Source organism: Electrophorus electricus, chromosome 12, assembly GCF_041902795.1.
Source record: "Electrophorus electricus isolate QZ-2024a chromosome 12, ASM4190279v1, whole genome shotgun sequence".
NCBI classification, from domain to species: domain Eukaryota; kingdom Metazoa; phylum Chordata; class Actinopteri; order Gymnotiformes; family Gymnotidae; genus Electrophorus; species Electrophorus electricus.
In genome coordinates, this window is record NC_137508.1 from 24,487,326 (window position 1) to 24,508,838 (window position 21,513).

Genomic DNA, 21,513 nt, shown 5'->3' on the forward strand with positions numbered 1-21,513 from the left:
CAGTATTACGCGCTGAGTTTCAGCAAGCTGAGAGAGAGAGAGAGAGAGAGAGAGAGAGAGAGAGAGAGAGAGAGAGAGAGAGAGAGAGAGAGAGAGAGAGAGAGGGGCAAAAAAAACTTTTCTGTATTTTGTATCACTCTAAAGTGGCTTTAATGTTGTGAAGATTTAAGTTTGTATTTTTAACTGTTTACATAGCTGTTATTAACAGTTAAGACTTGAATGTTGAGTATACAGTTGTGGCCAAACGTTTTGAGACTAGCACAAATTTTGGTTTTCACAAAGTTTGCTGCTTCAGTTTTTATGGTGGCAATTTGCATTAACTCTAGATTGAGAAGTGTGTTGAGATGAATTGCAATTAATTGCAAAGTCATTCCTTGCCATGAAAATTAACTTAATCACAAAAATTACTGCATTTCAGCCCTGCCACAAAATGGCCTTCTAACAACCTTTCTGTGATCATTTTCTTAGCTCAGGAGTTATTTTCTCTGATGAAGCCTCCTTCAGACTGTTTGGGACAGCTGGACAAATGATTGTCAGGAGAAGAAAAGGTGAGTGCTACCTTGAGTCCTGTGTCATGCCAACAGTGAGGCATCTTGAGACCATTCATGTGTGGGTTCGCACAAAATATTGCCTTAGAACACTACCAAGAATAAAGAATGGTATCAAAACATCCTCCAAAAGCAACTTCTCCCAGGGATCCAGGAGCAATGCTTTTCCAGCCTGACGGAGCACCATGTTACAAGGCAAAAGTGATAACCAAGTGGCTCGGTGAACAAACCATTTAAATGTTGGGTCCATGGCCAGGAAACTTCACAGATCTCAATCCCATTGAGAGCCTGTGGTCTCTTCTCAAAAAGAGGGTGGACAAACAAAAACATAGAAACTCCAAGCACTGATTAGGCAAGAATGGGTTGCCATCAGTTAAGATTTTGCCCAGAAGCTGATATCCAGCATGCCAAGGTGAATTGCAAGAGTGTTAAAAAAAAAAGAGTCAACACTGTAAATATTAATATATATTAAATATTAATATCAATAAAAAGTTTTAAAAACTTATGCTTATAATTGTGCTTCACTATACCATATAAACCCAGCCACGTGCCTGGAAACAGCTACATGCCGGTCCCAAGCCCGGATAAATGAGGAGGGGTGGAGAAAGCAATGGCAAACTACTCCACTATTATTGCCAAAATACTTTATGGAACAAAACCAAAGAGACTCAGATATGGCGCCGGAAGGTGGGCCCCCTGGGCCGGAAAGCACCCAACAATTGACCAGGGAAGAAGAAGAACAAGGACGAATTTCAAGTAGTTTGGGATTTAATGATGTGAGCTGGACAAAGCCTCCAGTCTGCAGGCTCCAGTCTGCTTGCGTTTAACGAAGTTTCACAACTTTGGAACATGGAACGTCTGTGGCCTGAATACAGGCAAACTGGACATAGTCAAAACTGAAATGGAATGACTCAGCATTGATATTCTTGGTATTAGTGAGCTACACTGGAAAGGCAGTGGCTATCTCAACAGCAGTAATTACACAGTTTACTACTCTGGAAATGACATCAAACGCAATGGAGTAGCCCATATAGCATATAGGAAAATCGCTAAGGCCGCCCAATCTCTTAACGCCATCGACGACAGAGTTATTTCTGTTCACTTCAATGCAAAGCCGCGCTCACTTACGATCTTGCAGGTTTATGTGCTCACTATAGACGCAGAAGATGAAGATGTAGAAAAATTCTATGGGGCGCTCCAGTTAGCAATTGATTTTGCACTGATTTTGCACTAGTCCCTGCCAAGGACACCATCTTCATTGCCGGGGATTTCAGTGCAAAATTAGGTGCGGGAGAGGAAAAACCAGTTGTAGGAAAATTTGGATTAGGAGAACGGAATGAGGCTGGTGACCGTTTGATTCAATGCTGTCAGCAAAATCATCTATTGATTGCAAACATGTGGTTTGAGCAATCAAAATGCTGCTTATATACGTGAACAGCTCCAAATGGACAACACCGCAACCAGATTGACCACTTCCTGTGTCAACAACGATGGAAGAGCTCAATGCAAGCAGTCAAAACGCTTCCTGGTGCGGACTGTGGTTCTTACCATTGCAACAAAAACCCGCATGGTCAATGCAATCATATTTCCAATTTCCATGTATACATGTGAAAGCTGGACCCTGAAAAAGGCAGATAGAAGGAAAATTGATGCTTTTAAGCTATGGTGTTTGAGACCAATGCCGTGCATCACGTGGACAGATATGGTTACATACAGGACAATTCTAGAGCATGTCAAACCAAGAACATCATTAGAGGGCAAAATCACCAAGCAGCGGTTCTCTTATTTCGGACATGTCATGCGAGCCAAATACCTGGAAACATCATTAGTGCTCGGCATTGTTAGTGGGTCCAGAAGAAGAGGACGCCAAAGAACACTAAACACTTGGCTAAATACAATCAAGGCTAACATGAACATGCAAATGAAAGAAGCTGCCAAAGATAGGAAAGCTTGGAAAATGCTTCATCATCATAATCATCATCATACCATGTAAACAGCTGAAAAAAAAGATATAAAGATATTACACACACACACACACACACACACACACACACACACATTATATATATATATATATATATATATATATATATATATATATATATATATATATATATAACTGAGACAGTAAACCAAAATTTGAGTTGCTTTATTAAAGAAAATAACACAAAGCTCACAAACAAACAGTTATAATGTGGGCAGCTATCAGGCAGGGTTAGCAAGAGCAGGAGGTTGGAGAGCAGGAGGCCAGCGTGGATCACGGTGAACTGTCCTCTAGATGATGAAACGGGTCCTTGATGACCTTTCAGAACAACCCAATCCAAAGCACCACACACAACCTATTTAAATCTGATCTCTGGGGAGTGAGTGATGGGATGTTTATAGATCTGTTTTGAAAGCTTAAGTCTCGAGAGATGCGTCCACCTTCTAACATGCACCACCCAACCTGTCAAATCACTCAATCAGCTGCTATGTTACATCAGATGGAAGCAAACAAACTTTACAAACCCCAAATTTCCATTTATTATACAGAGTTGACACTCATAAAAATCTGTCAAAAGGTACTTTCAGAAATGGACTTAACTGTGTAATTGTAGTGACCTCATCTTACGTGAGCTCCACGGATTTGGATGTCATGCTGACAGTGTGCAGCATTGCTGTGGAGCTCATATTCTGTTGACCTAATACTTTAATAAAGCCTTTAGAGCAAACAATAAATAGAAAATACAAGGAAAACATATTGATAATCACACACCGTTTTATTTGAATATGAAGCACCAAGTGCTACTTTGTTGTGTATAACCTGAGAACGTTCATAGAGAAAGTAAAAAATATATATATGTAAAAAAATTGAGACAATTATACAGGTTACAAAGAACTGATTTAATCAGCATTAGCAGATACTGTCCAAACAAACAAACAAAAAAACAAACAAACAAAACCAAGAAAAAGAAACATGCAGATTTGTAAGCAATTACAAAATCACTGGAGGACAAATATTGGCTTGGAAAAGAGGTGCCGGTGGAATTACCTGGGATGTCTTTCCCTGGAACAATGAGCATGGATTCAGGAAGGAAGCCTTGTGTATGAAACTGAAATGACGCAAAACAAAGTTGCTCAGCAGAACTGTAGAGTTCCCAGACTCAGTTAACGTGGTCAGTGGAATAAACTCTCCAAGTTTGTCTGACATTTTATGACACAATCTATTAGAGATTTTTTTTTAATGTTGCTTCTCTCTTAGGGTTAACAACATAACGTTAGTTTTGGATTAAATCCGTTTGAACGGGGATTCTTTACTTGCTCTTTAGTTTAGTCCTGGAAGATTAGTTTATATGTGTGGACTTCAGAAAGCTGAACTTTAGTGTTTAAACTTCATTACTATTAAACCTTATAAACCTGCATGGAAGAATGGGAGGCCAGCGCACCACGATGGTGTGCTGAAGAGAAAGGGTTATGTGCACACACAAAACTCCAAACGCACATGTGAAAAGCACAGAGTGTCTGGTGTAGTGTAATGGCAGAAAACATTTACAAAGGGTTACAAAAAGTATTGTGAGGATATCATCAGTATAAAGTACATACATAGCTTTTGTGTTAAAATAGGATTATATGACTTTTTTATTATTTTAGAAAAAATCCATATGTGATACTACACTTTGTGCACATGTCTATATATTTATATTGCACTAGGCTCAATGATTAACATTGGTTCTCCTTACTGGGGGGAACAAACAGGTCAGGTGACCAATCCAAACCATCCAGACAGTAAGAGGAAAGCAGAAACGTCCAATAGAAAGTATGGAACCTTCTCAGAGTAGATGTGAGACTCAATAACATAAAATACGTCTCTCTACACCTCCAGCGACCCCGTGTGGCTCGGGGGAACCGCCCTCACTGGTCCCTGGACTCATACAGCAGTTTGGCAGCCTGTTGATGAAGCAACATGAAAAATACTCACAAAGAGAAAACCTGAACACAACGACAAACTAGGATATCAATCCAAATGGTTAGAACCAGCAAAAGTCTGAGAAATGTGAGATTTTGCAGTGGAAAAACAAGCACACACACACACACACACACACACACACACACACACACACACACAAAACAATTAAAAATATCTAGACTAGTGGCGTTTGCATTTGTGACAAAGCTCAGTATTAATGGCCTTTGGGTCATAATATATATCTTTCATACCAGTTCACGCCGCCCAAAAAACAAAAACAAAAAAAACCCTAAACAAACACCATTCTGTCAGGACATCATTGTCCTTTAGGGCCATCAGCCTTACTGAATACCTCCATTGTTTCATTGCAGGCCTCAGGCTTCATAGTTCACCAGCTGGTGCCTCCGTTTCTTTATGCCACATTACTGTTAGAAACGTCCGTTAGAAACACCCATCAAGAGACAAGGGCAAGGAAAGACAGTCCGCGCCCCCTCTCGCTTGGGACTGCCCACACATCCCTCTCAAACCCACCCACTCTCGCTTGGGACTGCCCACACATCCCTCTCAAACCCGCCCACTCTCGCTTGGGACTGCCCACACATCTGCCTCTCAAACGCCCACTTTTCTCCCCAAGAGCCGCCCCTTTTCCCACCCTCTCTCACTGGTCACTGCCCACACACCTCCCAAGCCCCACCCCCTCCTGTACCTTATGCATGGCAGAGAGCCAGGTGGAGGCGGTCCTCTTGTCATCGTCGGCATCCAGGCGGACCTGCAGGACTTCCTGGGAGCCTGGCGGCTGGTGCTGCAGCAGCATCCCGGCGGCACGTAACACGCCCCCTGCACGCAACACAGAAGGTCAAAGGTCATGCCGCAAACACAGACCAGCGCTATGCCCTGGGTGTCAGGATGCACAGGCACGAGGCAGGCAGAGGCGGGAGGCTTACCCGGCTGGCATGGAATGGGATAAATATAAAGAGCGCACTCTACTGAATGATCACGAACTGGACAGAGGGGCCGTGTGTGCCAGCTCTGACACGAGGCACAACAGACGGTGGTGGTGCCCTACACAGAGGTCGGTCACATCAGAACCGAGCCCCTGGACCACCGTAGGCCATCCTGATGTGACGCGTTATGGGTTTTGTGGGTATGAGGTTATAAGACAGGAAGTACAGCTGGTTTTGTGAGGGGAGGGATTTCCAGAGTTTCCACTCAAAGTCAAATATCAAATTCCCTGACTTTTCCATGCATTTCCCTGACTAAAACACTGGATTTACATGACAAGGATGAACAGTAATGCAGGCCACCCAACCACTCACACAATAGAGGAAATGGGTGAAAATGTAATGCTTTGGTAAATGGAAACTAAAGTTGAAAGATGCTACATATAAAATTCCCTGATATTCCATCACTTGACCCATAAAAAGATCAAATCTGGAGTAGCCTTTTTAAATTCCATGACCAGTGGGAACCCTGCTTTTTTGTTCAACACCATGCAAATCCATGCCGTGAGACAGAGTGTCCACCAGTGGTGTAGGTTTAATTTCAAATTTGGGGGAAGACACTGCTCACACCACCCAACCTACCAACATTATATGAGCAGTGTGAGCAGGAATTACTGCAAGAATCACGTCTCCCCGTCCACCCTCCCAAAACTACACCCATGGTGTCCACCAACCATAAAAGGAGAAATTCACAAAACAATACTCACACTGACCAGAGGATGGCGCACCAACAGCTTTTAATAGGGTGCCTTTAGTCTTTAGTCTTAAATAACCAGGCATATTATTATCAGTACCAAACTACATTGTAAATGTGTACTTTTAAAAACAAAGTGGAGACAAGGCAAACCCATTTAAAAGCAACACTACAGGGAAGGAAGACTTGGAGTGAGGGAGAGAGAGTGAGACGCTAACCTTCAGACATATACTGACTGTCCAGCAGGGTGGTGTAAGAGTGAATATCTTTCCCTGTGTCCAGAAAAGAAACAGCAGCACAAGCATCCCAGAGAGGAGAAAAGGCGTGAGAAGCATTAAGTTCAAACGCAGCCTAAACGTGAACCCCCCCCCCCCACACACACACACACACACACACACACACACACTCTCCCCAAAAAATAGAACAGCCTTCGGCAGCTGCAAGCACAAATTAGAGTCAGAGAGGGAAAAAAATTAAATCAAACTACCAGGCTACAGACGGAAAACATTTATATTAGCTTCCATTCACATTACCTTTTACATTAGCCTACATGTTGAAAGAAGAAAAAAAAAAAAACACATGTAATAAAAATATAATAAATAAAAATATAATGACATTAAGTTCATTTTAAGTGCCCCTTCAACAAATTCAGAAATGTAGTCCCTCACCAACAGGATGTAGAGATGTCAGCTAATGGGTGGCTTTGAAGAACTTTGAGGAATGCTAAGTCTAAGATAGTCAGGATTTGGTAGTTTTTCTAATATGCAAAAAATCCTAAAAACAAATATGAGTAGGTGTGTCCAAATTTTTCACTGGTACTGTGTGTGTGCACGCGTGCGTGCGAGAAATGTAGCCAGATAAGCAGTTTCTATCTGACTCCTCGTATTCCGATGAAAGAAGAAGGATGTGAATCTCTGCAAATCAATAAAACCTACAGGAAGCCACCAGAACTACAGGAAGTCACGGCTACACGTGGAAGCCACGGCTACACGGCTACCACCTAGACTGCATTACAGCCCCTCAGGCAAACACCCAGCCTGCACAGCTTCTAACAGGCAAGCCTCAGACATACGGAGACAAAGGGCATAGTGTGGAGACAGGAAGGCCGAGGGTGCCGCCACACACTCCGCTACGGTGAAGCGTGCGTGGCCTTAGCTTGCACTTCTTATTTCCCACCACAAGGGGGTCAAATCACGCTCCACTGAGAGTACACTACAGATCAACAATGCGACAATGCATTTTTAACGCAAAACAAATGAGCATGCAAATACGCTAAACGCATTGATTACGTGACTGCCACTTTGCTTAGTTTTCACTCAGGGTCAGAGGGTCACGTCGCTGATGTCTCCACAGACTGAGCCTCACCTCCGGGGCTTGAGCCCTCCGTCAGCACCTGCATGGTGGAGATCCGGGACAACTCCACCTCAAAGTGACTGTCTCCATCCAGGAACAGATACCTGAAGAGGTTAAAACAGAGATGCACTTTATCTGTTATTGTGAAAACTAGAAACCTACAAGACATTTTCCAAGTTAAAAATACAATCGCAAATTTCAACAACATGACCCAAGAAGAAAAATTACAAATATTTTTTGATAAATATCCATATATTAACTACTTATTAATGTGCCAATGGTTCATTAGCTGTCATTAATACTCTTACTGCTGTTTATCATTATAAATGTGTTAATGGTTGTTAGTTGTCATTAATACACTTAGTAATGTGTTAATGGTTGTTAGTTGTCATTAATACACTTAGTTATGTGTTAATGGTTGTTAGTTGTCATTAATACACTTAGTTATGTGTTAATGGTTGTTAGTTGTCATTAATACACTTAGTTATGTGTTAATGGTTGTTAGTTGTCATTAATACTCATATTGACATGTTAATGGAGCACTAGCCATCAATAAAACTCTTATTAATGTGTTAACGGCGCATTAGCCGTCAATAATACTCTTACTGCTGCTTATCATTATTGGTGGAGGAGGTGGTGCTTTTGCTGTAAGTATTATTATTATTTATGCTGAAGTTAAAAATATAAAAACTTCCAATATAGCCATCTTGACTAGAGAGAGAGTGAGAGAGAGAGAGAGAGAGAGAGAGAGAGAGAGAGAGAGTGTGTGTGTGTGTGTGTGTGTGTGTGTGTGTGTGTGTGTGTGTGTGTGTGTGTGAGAACAAGAGATAGTTTCTGTATACATGCATGCAGGGCTGTGTGGGAGTATAGGCTACCTGTGGTTGTTGGACAGACGGCACATCATGGTCTCGGGTTTCTCAGAGGAGCCTACAATAACCACGAATGTGCTGCCTGCAGCAACACAGACGTTACAGCATCAGACAGGACTACGTACCCTAAAGCCCGACATCAGACAGGACTACGTACCCTAAAGCCCGACATCAGACAGGAACTGCAGCCGTTACAGCCCGACATCAGACAGGACTACGTACCCTAAAGCCCGACATCAGACAGAAACTGCAGCTGCTACAGCCCGACATCAGACAGAAACTGCAGACGCTACAGCCCGACATCAGACAGGACTACGTACCCTAAAGCCCGACATCAGACAGAAACTGCAGACGCTACAGCCCGACATCAGATAGGACTACGTACCCTAAAGCCTGACATCAGACAGGAACTGCAGACGCTACAGCCCGACATCAGACAGGAACTACAGACTCTATAGTCAAATCAGTGCATTTTCTAAAATGTTAGGAAATCCTTAAACTTTTTTCTTCATCTAGTTTGCAGTATAAACTACTAGATTACAAACAAATGGATGGATTTCATCTGTTTGTACAAAATCTGGACAGTAACACAAAACATAGTTGAGTCCCTCTATCAAAACCACTTCATGTAACACAAACACACACACTGTTTCCAATGACTATGCAATAATTGGGAAAAAAGGAACACTGGAAAATACTTTTTGATACCTCATCAGCAGTGTAAGTGAGTATTTTTTAAACTACACGAACTATGAGGCGGTGTTTTCACAGCACATCGGTCGAACTTGCAAGCGTGTGTAGGACTCAATGGACTCACCAGCAGTGAGCACCTTGAGCTGTTTGTCGTAGAACTCCACTTCCTTTTGAGAGATGAGGCTGCACTCCCCACACTGCCTGACTGGATCCACAAAACACATGCGAGGCAAGGCCACCTTCTTACAGCAACACTTATCACAGAAACACCGGCCACAACGCCGACAGTGGTGCTGACACACACACACACACACACACACACACACACACACAAAAAAAAAAACACGTGTGTGCGAACGCACATACGTATGCACACACGTACAAGCAAAAACACACAAATGCACATGAGAACACAATAAATAAAATGTTTAATATTCATACATATAAATAATAGCTTGAAACATTAGCATCAGTTCGGGACACAGCACACAAACATGCAGGATAAGGGAACAATGGAATAAGGAAGAACTTTCATGGACAGGAAATGATGAAAATGTTACTCGGTATGAAGAAGTAAACACTTGAGGCAATCAGTAATGACCCCCAGATTACCAACACACGTACAAGTAAATAAAAGAATAACCCTGTTTACCTTTCTGGTGATGAAGTCAAACTTTGTGTCACACTGCATGCATCTATGGCACTGAAACAGAGAGGCAAAATGATGCATTAGTGCATACCATTACCACACACGCGTGAACCCTGACCTGCTGCAAACCGAACATGTCGTCGACGTGTCATACTGACTAACTAAGGACAGTGTCTGAAACGTGTCATACTGACTAAGGACAGTAGGTTGCTAAAATGACGAATGGGGGATAGTGATACCACCCCCGGGTAGAAGGAGAAGTCGCGTTACACGCCTCTAGACACAAACACAAACCCAAACCCTAGTTACCCCGGGGGTGTAAGTGTTTGCACAGGCAAGTTATGATGGAGCTGTCCCCAAAAATAGACACTTCCTTTGGGCCCAAAAACAGAAACCACCGTCCGGCTGCTCAGACATGTGGAGGTCTTGTCTGGTCGTTGTTACTGGGCAGCAGGTGTGCGTCCGTACACAGGGAGGTGGGTGTCCGTAAACGGGCTGAGCCAAGCGAGCTGGTGTGCTGAACAACGCCCGAGGAGACGCACCCTCCTCCGCCTGCTGCCTCCGCGGTCTTGACGAGCTTACCTCTTTATCCGGAACCCACTGGGGCTCGTCCAGCGAAAACGGACTGCTAAAGGCCCCGTTCTCCGGGACCATGCGTAATCCACTGGGGCTTCGGACCAGCTTTTTGCCGTCAGGCACCGCTGACATTTTCGCCCTCCAGTCTGCGGCTGAACGTAGGGTTGCTGTTTTTCCTTTCTCGCTTCTCGGGATGGCACAATCACCCAGGCGGACCTTCAATATAAAAGTCTCAAGTCCCTGTCCTACTTAACAAAGGCGATCCCCAATAAAAGACAAAATAATTAAAAAAAAACAAAAACCAATTTTAAATAGTTTCATAAAATGAAGACTGTAAATAATCGTAAAATGCCATATATTTTATAAATAGACGTGAAACGATAATACGTTCAGACACCCAATATAATCTTTCGAGTCTAAAAAGCAAGAAAACAGTACTTGATAAGCAAAAGAGTTGGACTTAGTTATGTTTGTTGTCTTTGAAAATTAGAAAATAACGAAGTTCTAAAAAACGTTTTGCACTACTGTGCAATTACAATAAAATCATAAAAATCATAAAATCTACTCTAAAAGAGCTGAATTGTGGACTTTTGCCTTGGTGAGACTGGCCCGTTTTACAATGCTGCGCACAGCCGGCAGAGGATGTCTCCCCCTGGTGGTGGTCTGTATCGCCGCTCGGTCGTGGAAATGCCACGGTGGCCTTACTAGATCGCAAAGGTGTATACAGTGCAAAGCTGCATACAGGTTAACTGTGCAAAGGAGTGTATGTTTACGGATCTGGATCCGACTGACTTGTTGGTTTGTGGTCCTGCGTTTTCGTGTGAAGGTCTATTTATGAAACCTGCAATCTGGATCGCGGCGGCAGTAGCAGACGGAAGATAGAGGAATTTTCTCGGTCTTCTCGGGAAAAACTCGTCCAGTCGAAGAACAAGATGTTCTCCAAATTCACGTCTATCCTTCAGCATGCGGTGGAGGCGGTGAGCTCTCGGGTGTTTGTGGACTGGTTTGTCAGGCCTTAGCTAGCACGGTTAGCTGGTTAGCTTAGCTAGCTAACGCACCAGGACAGTGACCGTTAGCGTCTGTCTACCTGGGCAGGTTTACCTCGTCTTCTTTAAAATGCTATTAAATGTTATAAAAAAAAAACACCGAGATCAGAATGATGGATGACCACTCTCTCACTCTTCTTTCACTTTCCAACACTTTCCAGTGTTGAGTTGGTCAGTCAGCTCGTTAGCATGCTAACTAACGTTAGCACAAGCTTGCCTAATCATCAGGCCACTCGCCAGTTTAACTAGTACGTTTGGTAAGACAGCTGGGGCTTCAGTACTGCACACGGTGGACCACGACGCTGTTGTGTTTGAACGGTTTATTAAAATGCTGTCCTAGCTTACCCAAGAAATGTTACGGTTGTTAGCCAGCTAGCTAGACAGTCTAGCTAATTGACTAGTCAGGACTGGTGGCTTCACATTTTGTAAACATTAGATTAGTTCCTTAGCTATCTGGCTGCACTGACAGCCTAATATAAAGTTTTATTACTCAAATCACCAGTAAATCGGGGGTCTGATGCATGTATATTTCATCTGTACTTCTCAATGACCTAATATTTCACATTGTCTACATGCAGTTGGCAAGGGTAGTCTATTAAGATCATTGTTCCGTGAAGAAGTGTCTTCATGTTTCACAGTGTATTGGCTAACCGAAAGCCCATGAGCTGGTTTTTGTGTTTAGGTTAGGTTTATGGTTTGTTCTGTTGGAGTTTAAAAGAACACTGCTTGTGTTTTAATCCACTGGCAAACCCTGTAGCTTCTCCTACTATAGAATGATTGACATTCATTCCCTTGTAGCTACTCCTAATACAGGATGATTGACATATATTCAAAGCCTGTAGCTCCTCCCAATGTTGGAGGATTGTAGGTCCTCCCAATGTTGGAAGATTAACATATATTCAATATATTCAAATATTCAATATATTCAAACCCTGTAGCTCCTCCTAATGTAGTATGATTGACATTAATTGTTGCAGCTTGCACCATCGCTACCCTTGCAAGAAGACTTTGTTTACCACTGGAAGGCCATCACCCATTACTACATCGAGACATCAGGTGAGGCGATGACTCTGTTTGATGTTTGCCACATCTCTCCACTAATGGGCACAATGTTAATGGAAGAGAGCATGTTTTCTTGAACAGTATGAAACAGAATCTGAAAATGACTTAAAATTATGCTATCCAGCAATATGTAACTGCATAAAGGACCACACGCGCGTGCACAGTGTCATCGCTGGGTAAACTACCCCTAATGGTGCACGCTCGTCCCTGTTTGTAGATGACAAAGCCCCAGTGACGGACACCAACATCCCCTCCCATCTGGAACAAATGCTGGACGTCCTAACCCAGGAGGAGAGCGAGAGGGAGTCGGGTGAGACCGGGCCCTGCATGGAGTACCTGCTCCACCACAAGATTCTGGAGACCCTCTACACTCTGGGCAAGGCTGACGTAAGCCACGTCCTCTTGGTGTCTTCTGGATGTGAGGGGTGATTGTGCCCGTGTGACTGCGAAAGTCCCTTTGAAGAGCGCGCACACACACACAAATGGTTACATTTTAAAATTATGGCAAATTACTGACTTAAACCCAAACACTGGCTTGTGTTTTAGCAAAATCAGAAACCTTGTTTACCAACACAGTATTTGTACTGCATTTCCTACCCGGTCTGTTGAAGCAGGTCGCTGCCACCGCGTCTCTGTATCTAAGGTACCACTTCAAAACGTGTGTGTTGAGGCGGTTTTGTGTTTTCCGGTTCCTCCCGTAGTGTCCTCCTGGTATGAAGCAGCAAGTTCTGAGCTTCTACACCAAGCTGCTGGGCCGGATCCGACAGCCCCTACTGCCTCACATCAACGTTCACAGACCAGTACAGGTGAGACGTGCCCCAGAACGCCGTCACGCCATCTACACTTATCTCTTACTTTAGCACAAGCGCCTGACATGTCCCTTCGCTCGCTGGCTCTGTTCTCTGCTATACCTGCATTATAGATGCACGATTACCGATTGTATCCTGTCTGTAAATATTCATCTGTCATCGCTGACTGGCTGGTACTTGGGTGACAGACCTTTCTCAACACACCTAACGCTGCTAAGGCAGAGGCTGGTGTGCTGGTACAGATTTCGGACTCGGCAGTGTTGCTGTATTTTCGCGAAGATCAGTAACAATGCTGGGCTGAGTGGAGTCCGTAACCCAACGCTGTCCGACCAGCAAGCTCTCTTGTGGTCAGAAACTGGCCGTCGGAGAAGGCTGGAGGATCGCGAAGTGGAAGCAGCTGGACTGTTGTCTCTAACTGCACATCTACGAGATCTTTACATGCTAAAATGATTACATGCTGAACTAGATCAGGCGTATTTGAGGTCTCCACTGATGTTATGCCACTTGCTTGTCTATGGTATGTGTTTGCAATGATGTACGTGAAAGCAGAGTGTTCTCCCCACACTGTGTCCCCAGAAACTGATTCGTCTGTGTGGGGAGGTTCTGGCTGCTCCTACAGAGAACGAGGAGATCCAGTTCCTCTGTACAGTGTGTGCCAAGCTCAAACAGGACCCCTACCTGGTCAACTTTTTCTTGGAGGTGCGTGTGTCCGTGCATGTTTGTTTTCTGTTTTTAGATAATTAGGCCATTAGAAATACCCTGAAATTATCTAGAACAAACTAGTAGTACATTTTTATTATTATTATTATTATTATTATTATTATTATTATTATTAATAATAATAATAATAATAATAATATGATTGTATATTTTTATGTGACGCTAAAGAATTTTGGCAAATGTGTGTGTGCTGGGCATTAAGTGTTGCACAAGTACTTAACAATTAAATGTCATTAATTCATAAAACTGCACTGACCAGTGTGTCCAGTCTCTGTGGTGGTGACCGTCCTGTGTGCCTGTGCACCTGCAGAATAAGGCTAAACGTGGGGACGATAAGGATGCGGACGTGGAAAGCTTGAAAGAGGAAATGTCTTCTCCAGACACAGGCCAGCAGGTACACGCGAGTGCCGACCAGGATGGTCCAACGGCCAACACCAGCAGCCCCGCCCATGTGGGCGGTGCCTCTGTGTTGCCTGGCAACAGCAGCAGCAACTACAACCTGGTCAGCTCCCTGCTCAACCTCACCAAGAGCCCGGTGAGTCTGCCATGCGTTTTTTCTCAGTGGGTGCCCGTAAAAGACCAATGCCGTTGCTGATGAAGCCAGGTATTTTACCAGACAAAAGGCTTGCTGACGTACTCTAGTGGCTTTTAAAATTCATTCGTTTGTTTGTTTGTTTGTTTATATTAAGACGGTATCACAGACTGGTTGATTTTCAGAGCATAAATTTAAAAAATAAGGCCTAAAATGGTCTTGCCTGTAGTAAAGGTGTGTGCAAATGAGTCTGCGCTGGTTCTCGTTGGAATGGGAGCACAGTGGTAAAGACCTGCGTGTGTCCGTGTATGTGTGTGTCCTACCAGGACGGCCGTATCGTGGTGAAGGCGTGTGAGGGTCTGATGCTGCTTGCCAGCCTCCCTGAAGATGCCGCTGCGCAGAGCTTGACGGAGAGCACGGCGCTGTGCGAACTGCTGACGCGACGCCTCACTTCCTTCTACCAGGCACTTCCACAGTCCATGGACCCGCTCGACATCGACACCGTCGAGTCCGTCAATTGGGGGTGTGTGCGGGCTTTCCCAGGCCCTCTGCCATACTGCTGCCTCCGGAGGCGTTTATGCTTACAGCATCTGACAGCTTACCTGTTTATCAGCGTGACGAGTGTGCGCTCTCAGCACTCTCATTAATGTCTTTTGCTCCACCAGTTAGCCATGTCGTAACTCACTTCACACACACAATGTGCAGATGAGTTTATAATTGGCTTAATTCCTCACACAACCTGCTGAAGTGTGAGCGAAACACACCTTAGCTTCCCTACGCCTGTCCACGCTCTGACGGGGCCGGTCCGAGCTTGGCTGACCGCTGCACTCCCTCCCCCAGGCTGGACGTTTACAACCTGAAGGAGGATGCGGCTGCATTCACTGGCAAGCGAGCGCTCATTTCCTTCCTGTCATGGCTCGACTACTGCGATCAGCTGATTAAGGAGGCCCAGAAGGTAACTGGAACACTGACTGCGGAAAACGCTCGCCTGGCCAGATCAGGGCTTTGTGTGATAGTTGGATAATTATGTTCTGTTACAGAGTTGAAGTGTGTGTTTGCTGTCCTTCATGTCTCGTGTGTGTGTGTGTGTGTGTGTGTGTGTGTGTGTGCGCGCGCAGACAGCAGCTTCAGTTTTGGCTCGAGCAGTGAGAGACCACTTTTTTGTCCCAGTGATGGAGCCACAGCTGATGCAAACGTGAGCAACAAGAATCCACTCTCTCTTACACACACACATACTCTCAGACACTCAGGTACTGACTACTACAAACTCATATACAAACTCATACACCTCTGTATGTGGGGTGCCTGGCTTCCGTTTGTGGCACATGTGAAATGCCCTCCACATATGTGCCTGTCTCTCTCTCTAGGTCAGAGGTTGGTATCCTAACCTCTACAGCACTCCTGAACAGAATCATCCGGCAGGTGACATCAGAGGCCCTACTACAGGAGACGCTCTACTTCCTGCTGGGAGAGGAAGTGGGTCCAGAAACTCCCACCAGCGTTGGCCACTCCCCCCTGCGACACCGGCTCATAGGACACTGTGACCACCTCTCAGATGAGGTAGGGGCCCCCGCGCAGAGATTCAGAGAGCAGTACTTCTGATCCTAGAATTGCATCACAGTCATTCATACGTTCAGAAATGGAATATGTTCGTGTTTGCGATTAACTTTGTGCTTGAAATTGAGTAACTAAACTGTTTTACTTACCTGATCTTGGAACTGTTGAGATCAGACTTCACACTAGACTTTATAGACTTTTTCCACTTTTAAATTATTTATTATGTATATTTCTCATATTAGAAAAGGGCACAAGGGCAGATAAACCATCTGTTTAGATGTGTTCCAAATGTCCTGTTTAGTTAATAACTATTCAGGTCAAACAGCCGTTCTCACATCACAGAAACTTCCAAGTTTAGCATCGTTTGTTTAAGTGGAACTCCATGAGAGAAGGAATTACAACCCCGCGCTTGTCTCTGTGCACGTCGCCTTGACGACCTCGCGCTCGTCTTTGTGCACGTCGCCGTGACGACCCCGCACTCGTCTCTGTGTAGATGGCCGTTATGACCCTGCGCTTGTCTCTGTGCAGATCAGCGTGACGACCCTGCGGCTGTTCGAACAGCTCCTGCAGAAACCTTGCCAGCACGTCCTGCAGAACCTGGTGCTGCGGAACCTGGAGGAGCGGAGCTACACCGAGTGCCGCCAGCCCGACGAGCGCGACGAGCGCGAGCACATGGAGAACGGCCAACCGCACGACGCCATGTAAGAGCCACGCCCACAGCAGGCCAGTCCCACTGAAGGACAGTGACAGTCACTTCAGTTAGAATGTTTCGTTGGTGGGTTGAGCCTCCATAACTTCATTTGGTATGAGGTAAGCGATAATGATTGTATAGACATGGCTGTAATTTGTGAATATTTAGTTGGGTTTATTAGACAGATTATCTGATACAGATGAAGTTCTTACTGTAGTATCCTCTGAGTTTGTGGATTAGCTGTTCAATTGTTGGTTATTCTTCCTTTTAATAGTCTCCTTCACAAACACACTGTAAGAACTAAAAACAAAAACTCGTTTTCAAAACAACAGTTATCAAAATAAATCTAATTGAGCTGCTTAAAATCAAGGTAAGACGTGATCATTAACCCCTTCACAACTCTCATTCATAAGACACATTTATAATGATATAAATTGCTGTATGTTCTTTAAACTACATTCGGGTAGATTGCTTCTATAGCGGGACTGCAGAAGCGCTACATCAAAAACCCAGAGATGTTTGCAGTTTTCTTGTTTTCTTATTGTTATTGTTCACTGTGAGATGGTGTCCACATAAAGAGTCTCTGCTTTACTTCCTGTCTTCCTGTCTCACCAGTGATCTAGAGGAGGACCCTCTGTTCTCAGACCTGTCTCCAGACACCAGGCTTTCGAGCCCTGATTGGCTCAACTGTTCTCCCCCACAGAGCACGGAACACTCAAAGCATGATGGGAAAACGGAGGTCCACAAAATCGTTAACAGGTTTGTAGCGTGCAAATGACACGTGCAGGAGCCCACCGCTGTGGGGAGACCCTGTGAGGTGTTGCCGTCTCATTGGCTATTCTGTTTTAGTTTCTTGTGCTTGGTCCCGGACGAGGCGAAATCCTCCTACCAGGTTGAAGGCACCGGCTACGACACGTACCTGAGGGATGCGCACAGACAAGTGAGTGGTGCAGCACAGCCCTCCACCCACTCCATCAGGAGACTGTGGTTGGTGTGCTGTGACGTGGGTGAGCAGAAAGTGCTTGTGAAACTGATAGTGTCTGTCTGTGTGTGTGCGTGCATGTGCACAGTTTCGGGACTACTGTGGTATCTGCCAGAGGTGGAATTGGCCAGGCAGTGCAAAGCCCATTGAGAAGTGTGACCTAGACAAGCCTTTCTTCGAGGGGCACTTCCTCAAAGTGCTGTTTGACCGAATGGGTCGCATCCTGGACCAGGTGAGCATTGTGGCCGACCAGCTCGCACTCGTCCCTTCAGAACCCTAAGACTGACCTGCTGCAGCAGTTTCATAAAAGAAACATTCTTTACTGGAAGATCCTTTCTGTCAAAATCGTTTTTCTCCTTGTGAGTGTGTAGACTGGCTTCCTAACAGCCCTCAGCTCACCCGTTTGTCCTGTGCCGCACTATAGCCACAAATGTGCGGACGTCTGGCACCGAGAATGTTTAGACTTACCCAAGCTAACACACTCTCTCACTCTCCGCCCACTAGCCATACGACGTGAACCTGCAGGTGACCTCTGTGCTGTCCAGACTGGCCCTCCTACCACACCCTCACCTGCACGAGTACCTGCTGGACCCATACATCAACCTTGCGCCTGGCTGCCGATCGCTCTTCTCCGTCATCGTCAGGGTAACGGCGCCTTTCTCTCTGCGTCTCACACAGTCCTCGTGCCTCCTGGTCGTGGTGCAGTAGCGTAGAGACCCTGGCTAGCCTTCCCTCTCAACGTTCTGCTAAGATCCCGCTCACCTTCACGCCTCCCTCAGGTGGTGGGAGATCTGATGCTGCGGATCCACCGTGTGCCCGACTTCAACCCCAAACTGCTGCTGGTGCGGAAGCGCCTGCTGGGCCTGGAGCCAGAGGTGTTGAGGTTAGCGCCCGCACACACCACAGAGCAGCGAGCGCCGGAAACGGCACACGCTCTCCGTCCGCGGTCTAAAGGCGCAGGATTTGTTGCAGATCTTTTTTTTTGGATCTACAGCGGTTTCAGATTTAAAATTCTGTTACACTACAGCAGATCTGAAATAATGTTTGCATCTGTTCTTCTACGTGAAGCTTTGATGAGATTGCGGGTGCATATGGCACGTGTGATCAGGGCCTGTCACGTGTCCTATGTAGTGGATCCATTCACCTCACGTTGCTTCTCTTCCTCAGCGTGGATCACGTGACTCTGCTGGAGGGCGTGATTGTCCTGGAAGAGTTCTGCAAGGAGCTCGCTGCCATCGCCTTCGTCAAGTACCACGCTTCAGTCCCCGCCTCCCCCTGAGACAGGCCCCACCCCCCCAGCCACGCCCTGGAGGCCAGGGTCAGCGGCCGGGTGACACGGGGAACCAGCTAACCAAACTGAACACCATTCATCCTTCAGTGCAGGCTTCTGTGTGCAGCCCTGATGACGACATCTGATGTGAAGCCCCTCTCCCCCCTCCCTGGGTGGTTACCATGGATACCACCATGTCTCTGACCACCCGCTCCACTTGGCCACCGGCAGGGGTGCTAGGGATTGGGGCAAAGTTCAGAGGTCACTCACTCTCAGCTACGGCAGCAGGAGAAGCGTATAGTAGCATTTACATGCGCGTGTCTGACTTGCTCGGTCTGTCTCTCCCTTTATTTGCCTACATTTCCCAGAATGCCCTTTGTTCTCTTTATGTTCTTCCTGTAGGCCATGCGTGGTTTTTATTTTTTGGGCTGGTTTTTTGAGTTGCCTGCTATTGCCTTCTTTTCACCGAAACCTGCTGACTCGTGGAAATTTTAATCCTGCTATGCGTTCCACCTCAGACACGAACACTTTTATTTATTGTCCTTGTTCTGTAGTAGCTTGCAAAAAAAATACATACAACACCAAAACGTCAAAAAAAGAGCCGATTTAAGCTGCTCATTAAAGAACCTTAAAAAAAGCGAACATACACGAAACTGATAACTGTGTAACATTTGAATTTTAAAAAGCTACTGTTATAGTAACACGTCCTGTGCTTGTTTAGGACTTAATTTTTCCTGAGGGGTACATGAGTTGCTTTGGCTGCGTGAGATGCCAAACGACAGCAACAGCCTGCCTGATATCACACACACATGGCCTGAAACTCGCCCCGTGGCCCTGACGTTTCGCTAACTCAGGATCCAGGAATGGAACAATCTGGAACGGAGCGTGAATTGGCAGACACGCTGCTGTTTCTCGTTTTTTTGCGTATAGAGTGGCGCTTGCTAACACAAGCTCTGCACTAATTTGCACATCCCTCAAATCCCAAGTAGCACTAGAGAAGCCCCACCCATGTCTACCATGCATCATGACAGCACACGCAGCACCTCGTTTTTGCAGCTGGCCTTTTTCTGCCACTGTGTTATCCGTTTGTGTGTGTGTGTGTGTGTGTGTGTCTCCACGGCACTTTGCTGGACTGTCCCTACGCTCAGTGCTCTCTCTTGTTTTTTGCAGTTTATTGTGCGAGGGGAAGAACTCTAGAAGTGTTCAAAAATACTGCTCTGTGTGTCAATGAAATGTTAGTGGTTGTGATGTAAGGTGTTGGGGTTTTTAAGAACCCCATCAGTCATTAAGAATTGTATACCAGCAATAGTGTTATCTCAGCCTTTCTTCTTCCCGTTATTTAGCGTTAAGGGCGCACATGTTGCACCGTCCTGTGTTAATGAGGTCAGTGCGGGTCGAGCGGTCTGTGAGGGAAGAGGTGAAGTGGTCCTTATCACGGACCACCGGCTGCATGGACCCGTGCAGAACTCTCACGCCTCGTGCGATGGAGATTGTAGGGACTGCATGGTGTCAGAAGGTGTCTGGATCACAAGACCTGAGTGCTGTGGAGCTTCTGTGGACATCAGAAGAAATTGCAAGGCCCTTTTCTGTGTCCGCCAGGGTGTGACGTTCGAAATTTGCTGCACATTGCACATTCACACCCAATGACATTGTCCTATTTATATGTTGTACAAAACCGAAATCCTTTTAATTTTTTTTTTTTTTTTTTAAGAACCAAAGGATGTATCACGTAGCAGTGGCTTTTGGATTGTAGAAGTCTTTTTATTCTTGTGTGCACATTTTGTACCAACCCAATCTCTGAAGCTTTCTCTTAACTGTGTATATATGTGTTCAATGACAGCCATGGTGCTGTCTGGTGTAGATGCATGCAAACTCGTATCTATGTCGTGGGTTGTAACGGGGATCTAACAATGCCTTACTTTATACACAGTGGCGCTCAACGGCCTATATTCACCCCGTCGTGCTTTTGAGTCTTACAAATGCTGGTTTTTATTTCCCCTGTCTTTTTATTCACACCCCCCCGGTTTTCAGATACCTGGACCAGCCACTGTTGTACTTCGCGCAAAGACAAGAAAAACAAAACGTTAACTTAAGGTGTCAGCCTCGTTTAGACGAGCAACACTGGACCGTGTGCTCACGGCTTCTGTCCATTAAATGAGTTTTTACCGCATGATGCCACTTTATTGTTTGGAAGGGAGGTGCTTGGCGCACCGACCCCCACCCTGCACAAGTACTGGTCCCGCTGTACACGGAGAGCCCCCCGGCATGCTCCGTGTGGGAAAGCTCTCGCACCTTCCATCGCTTTTGTACATTTAAAACGGCTTTCTTATAAATTTTCCGTCCCAATTAAAAAATGCTCGCTTTCTTCAAGTAGCCAATCTTCTGAGCTTTCATTTCAGAGCAACGTTTGACTGATCAATGCTGGAGTGAGAATGTGGCGAGAATAGGGTGAGCTTGCTGGACTTAAGTTTAGACGGGCCCGTGTAATCGTGCTGCCTGGAGCGGGTCATTAGTG

At 45.4% G+C, this 21,513-nt stretch overlaps 2 protein-coding genes across 4 annotated transcripts; one reads left to right on the forward strand and one right to left on the reverse strand.

The window, feature by feature from the left end:
- Positions 1-3,288: 3,288 nt before the first annotated feature.
- On the reverse strand, positions 3,289-10,532 carry zfyve21 (zinc finger, FYVE domain containing 21). 2 transcript variants are annotated; one of them, XM_035531692.2, is made up of 8 exons: positions 10,336-10,532; positions 9,757-9,807; positions 9,229-9,397; positions 8,418-8,493; positions 7,555-7,646; positions 6,408-6,461; positions 5,201-5,331; positions 3,289-4,475 (listed from the first exon to the last, which is right to left on the reverse strand). In XM_035531692.2, exons 1-8 carry the CDS (start codon positions 10,459-10,461, stop codon positions 4,440-4,442), a joined length of 735 nt encoding a protein of 244 aa, XP_035387585.2. In that variant the 5' UTR covers positions 10,462-10,532; the 3' UTR covers positions 3,289-4,439. The 2 variants fall into 2 exon arrangements, with proteins under 2 accessions (XP_035387585.2, XP_081581460.1); XM_081725334.1 differs by lacking the exon at positions 6,408-6,461 and having other exon boundaries at positions 10,336-10,531.
- A 431-nt stretch (positions 10,533-10,963) lies between these two features.
- fhip2a (FHF complex subunit HOOK interacting protein 2) lies at positions 10,964-21,371 on the forward strand. 2 transcript variants are annotated; one of them, XM_035531688.2, is made up of 17 exons: positions 10,966-11,306; positions 12,353-12,431; positions 12,655-12,824; positions 13,139-13,243; positions 13,823-13,945; positions 14,277-14,501; positions 14,825-15,021; positions 15,339-15,453; positions 15,617-15,693; positions 15,866-16,058; positions 16,584-16,756; positions 17,362-17,505; positions 17,596-17,686; positions 17,817-17,960; positions 18,233-18,373; positions 18,508-18,611; positions 18,896-21,371. In XM_035531688.2, the coding sequence occupies exons 1-17, from the start codon at positions 11,262-11,264 to the stop codon at positions 19,005-19,007; spliced, it is 2,238 nt and encodes a 745-aa protein (XP_035387581.1). In that variant the 5' UTR covers positions 10,966-11,261; the 3' UTR covers positions 19,008-21,371. The 2 variants fall into 2 exon arrangements, 1 of the variants encoding a protein (XP_035387581.1); XR_014126750.1 differs by lacking the exons at positions 17,596-17,686; positions 17,817-17,960; positions 18,233-18,373; positions 18,508-18,611; positions 18,896-21,371 and having other exon boundaries at positions 10,964-11,306; positions 16,584-16,865; positions 17,362-17,499.
- Positions 21,372-21,513: the final 142 nt, after the last annotated feature.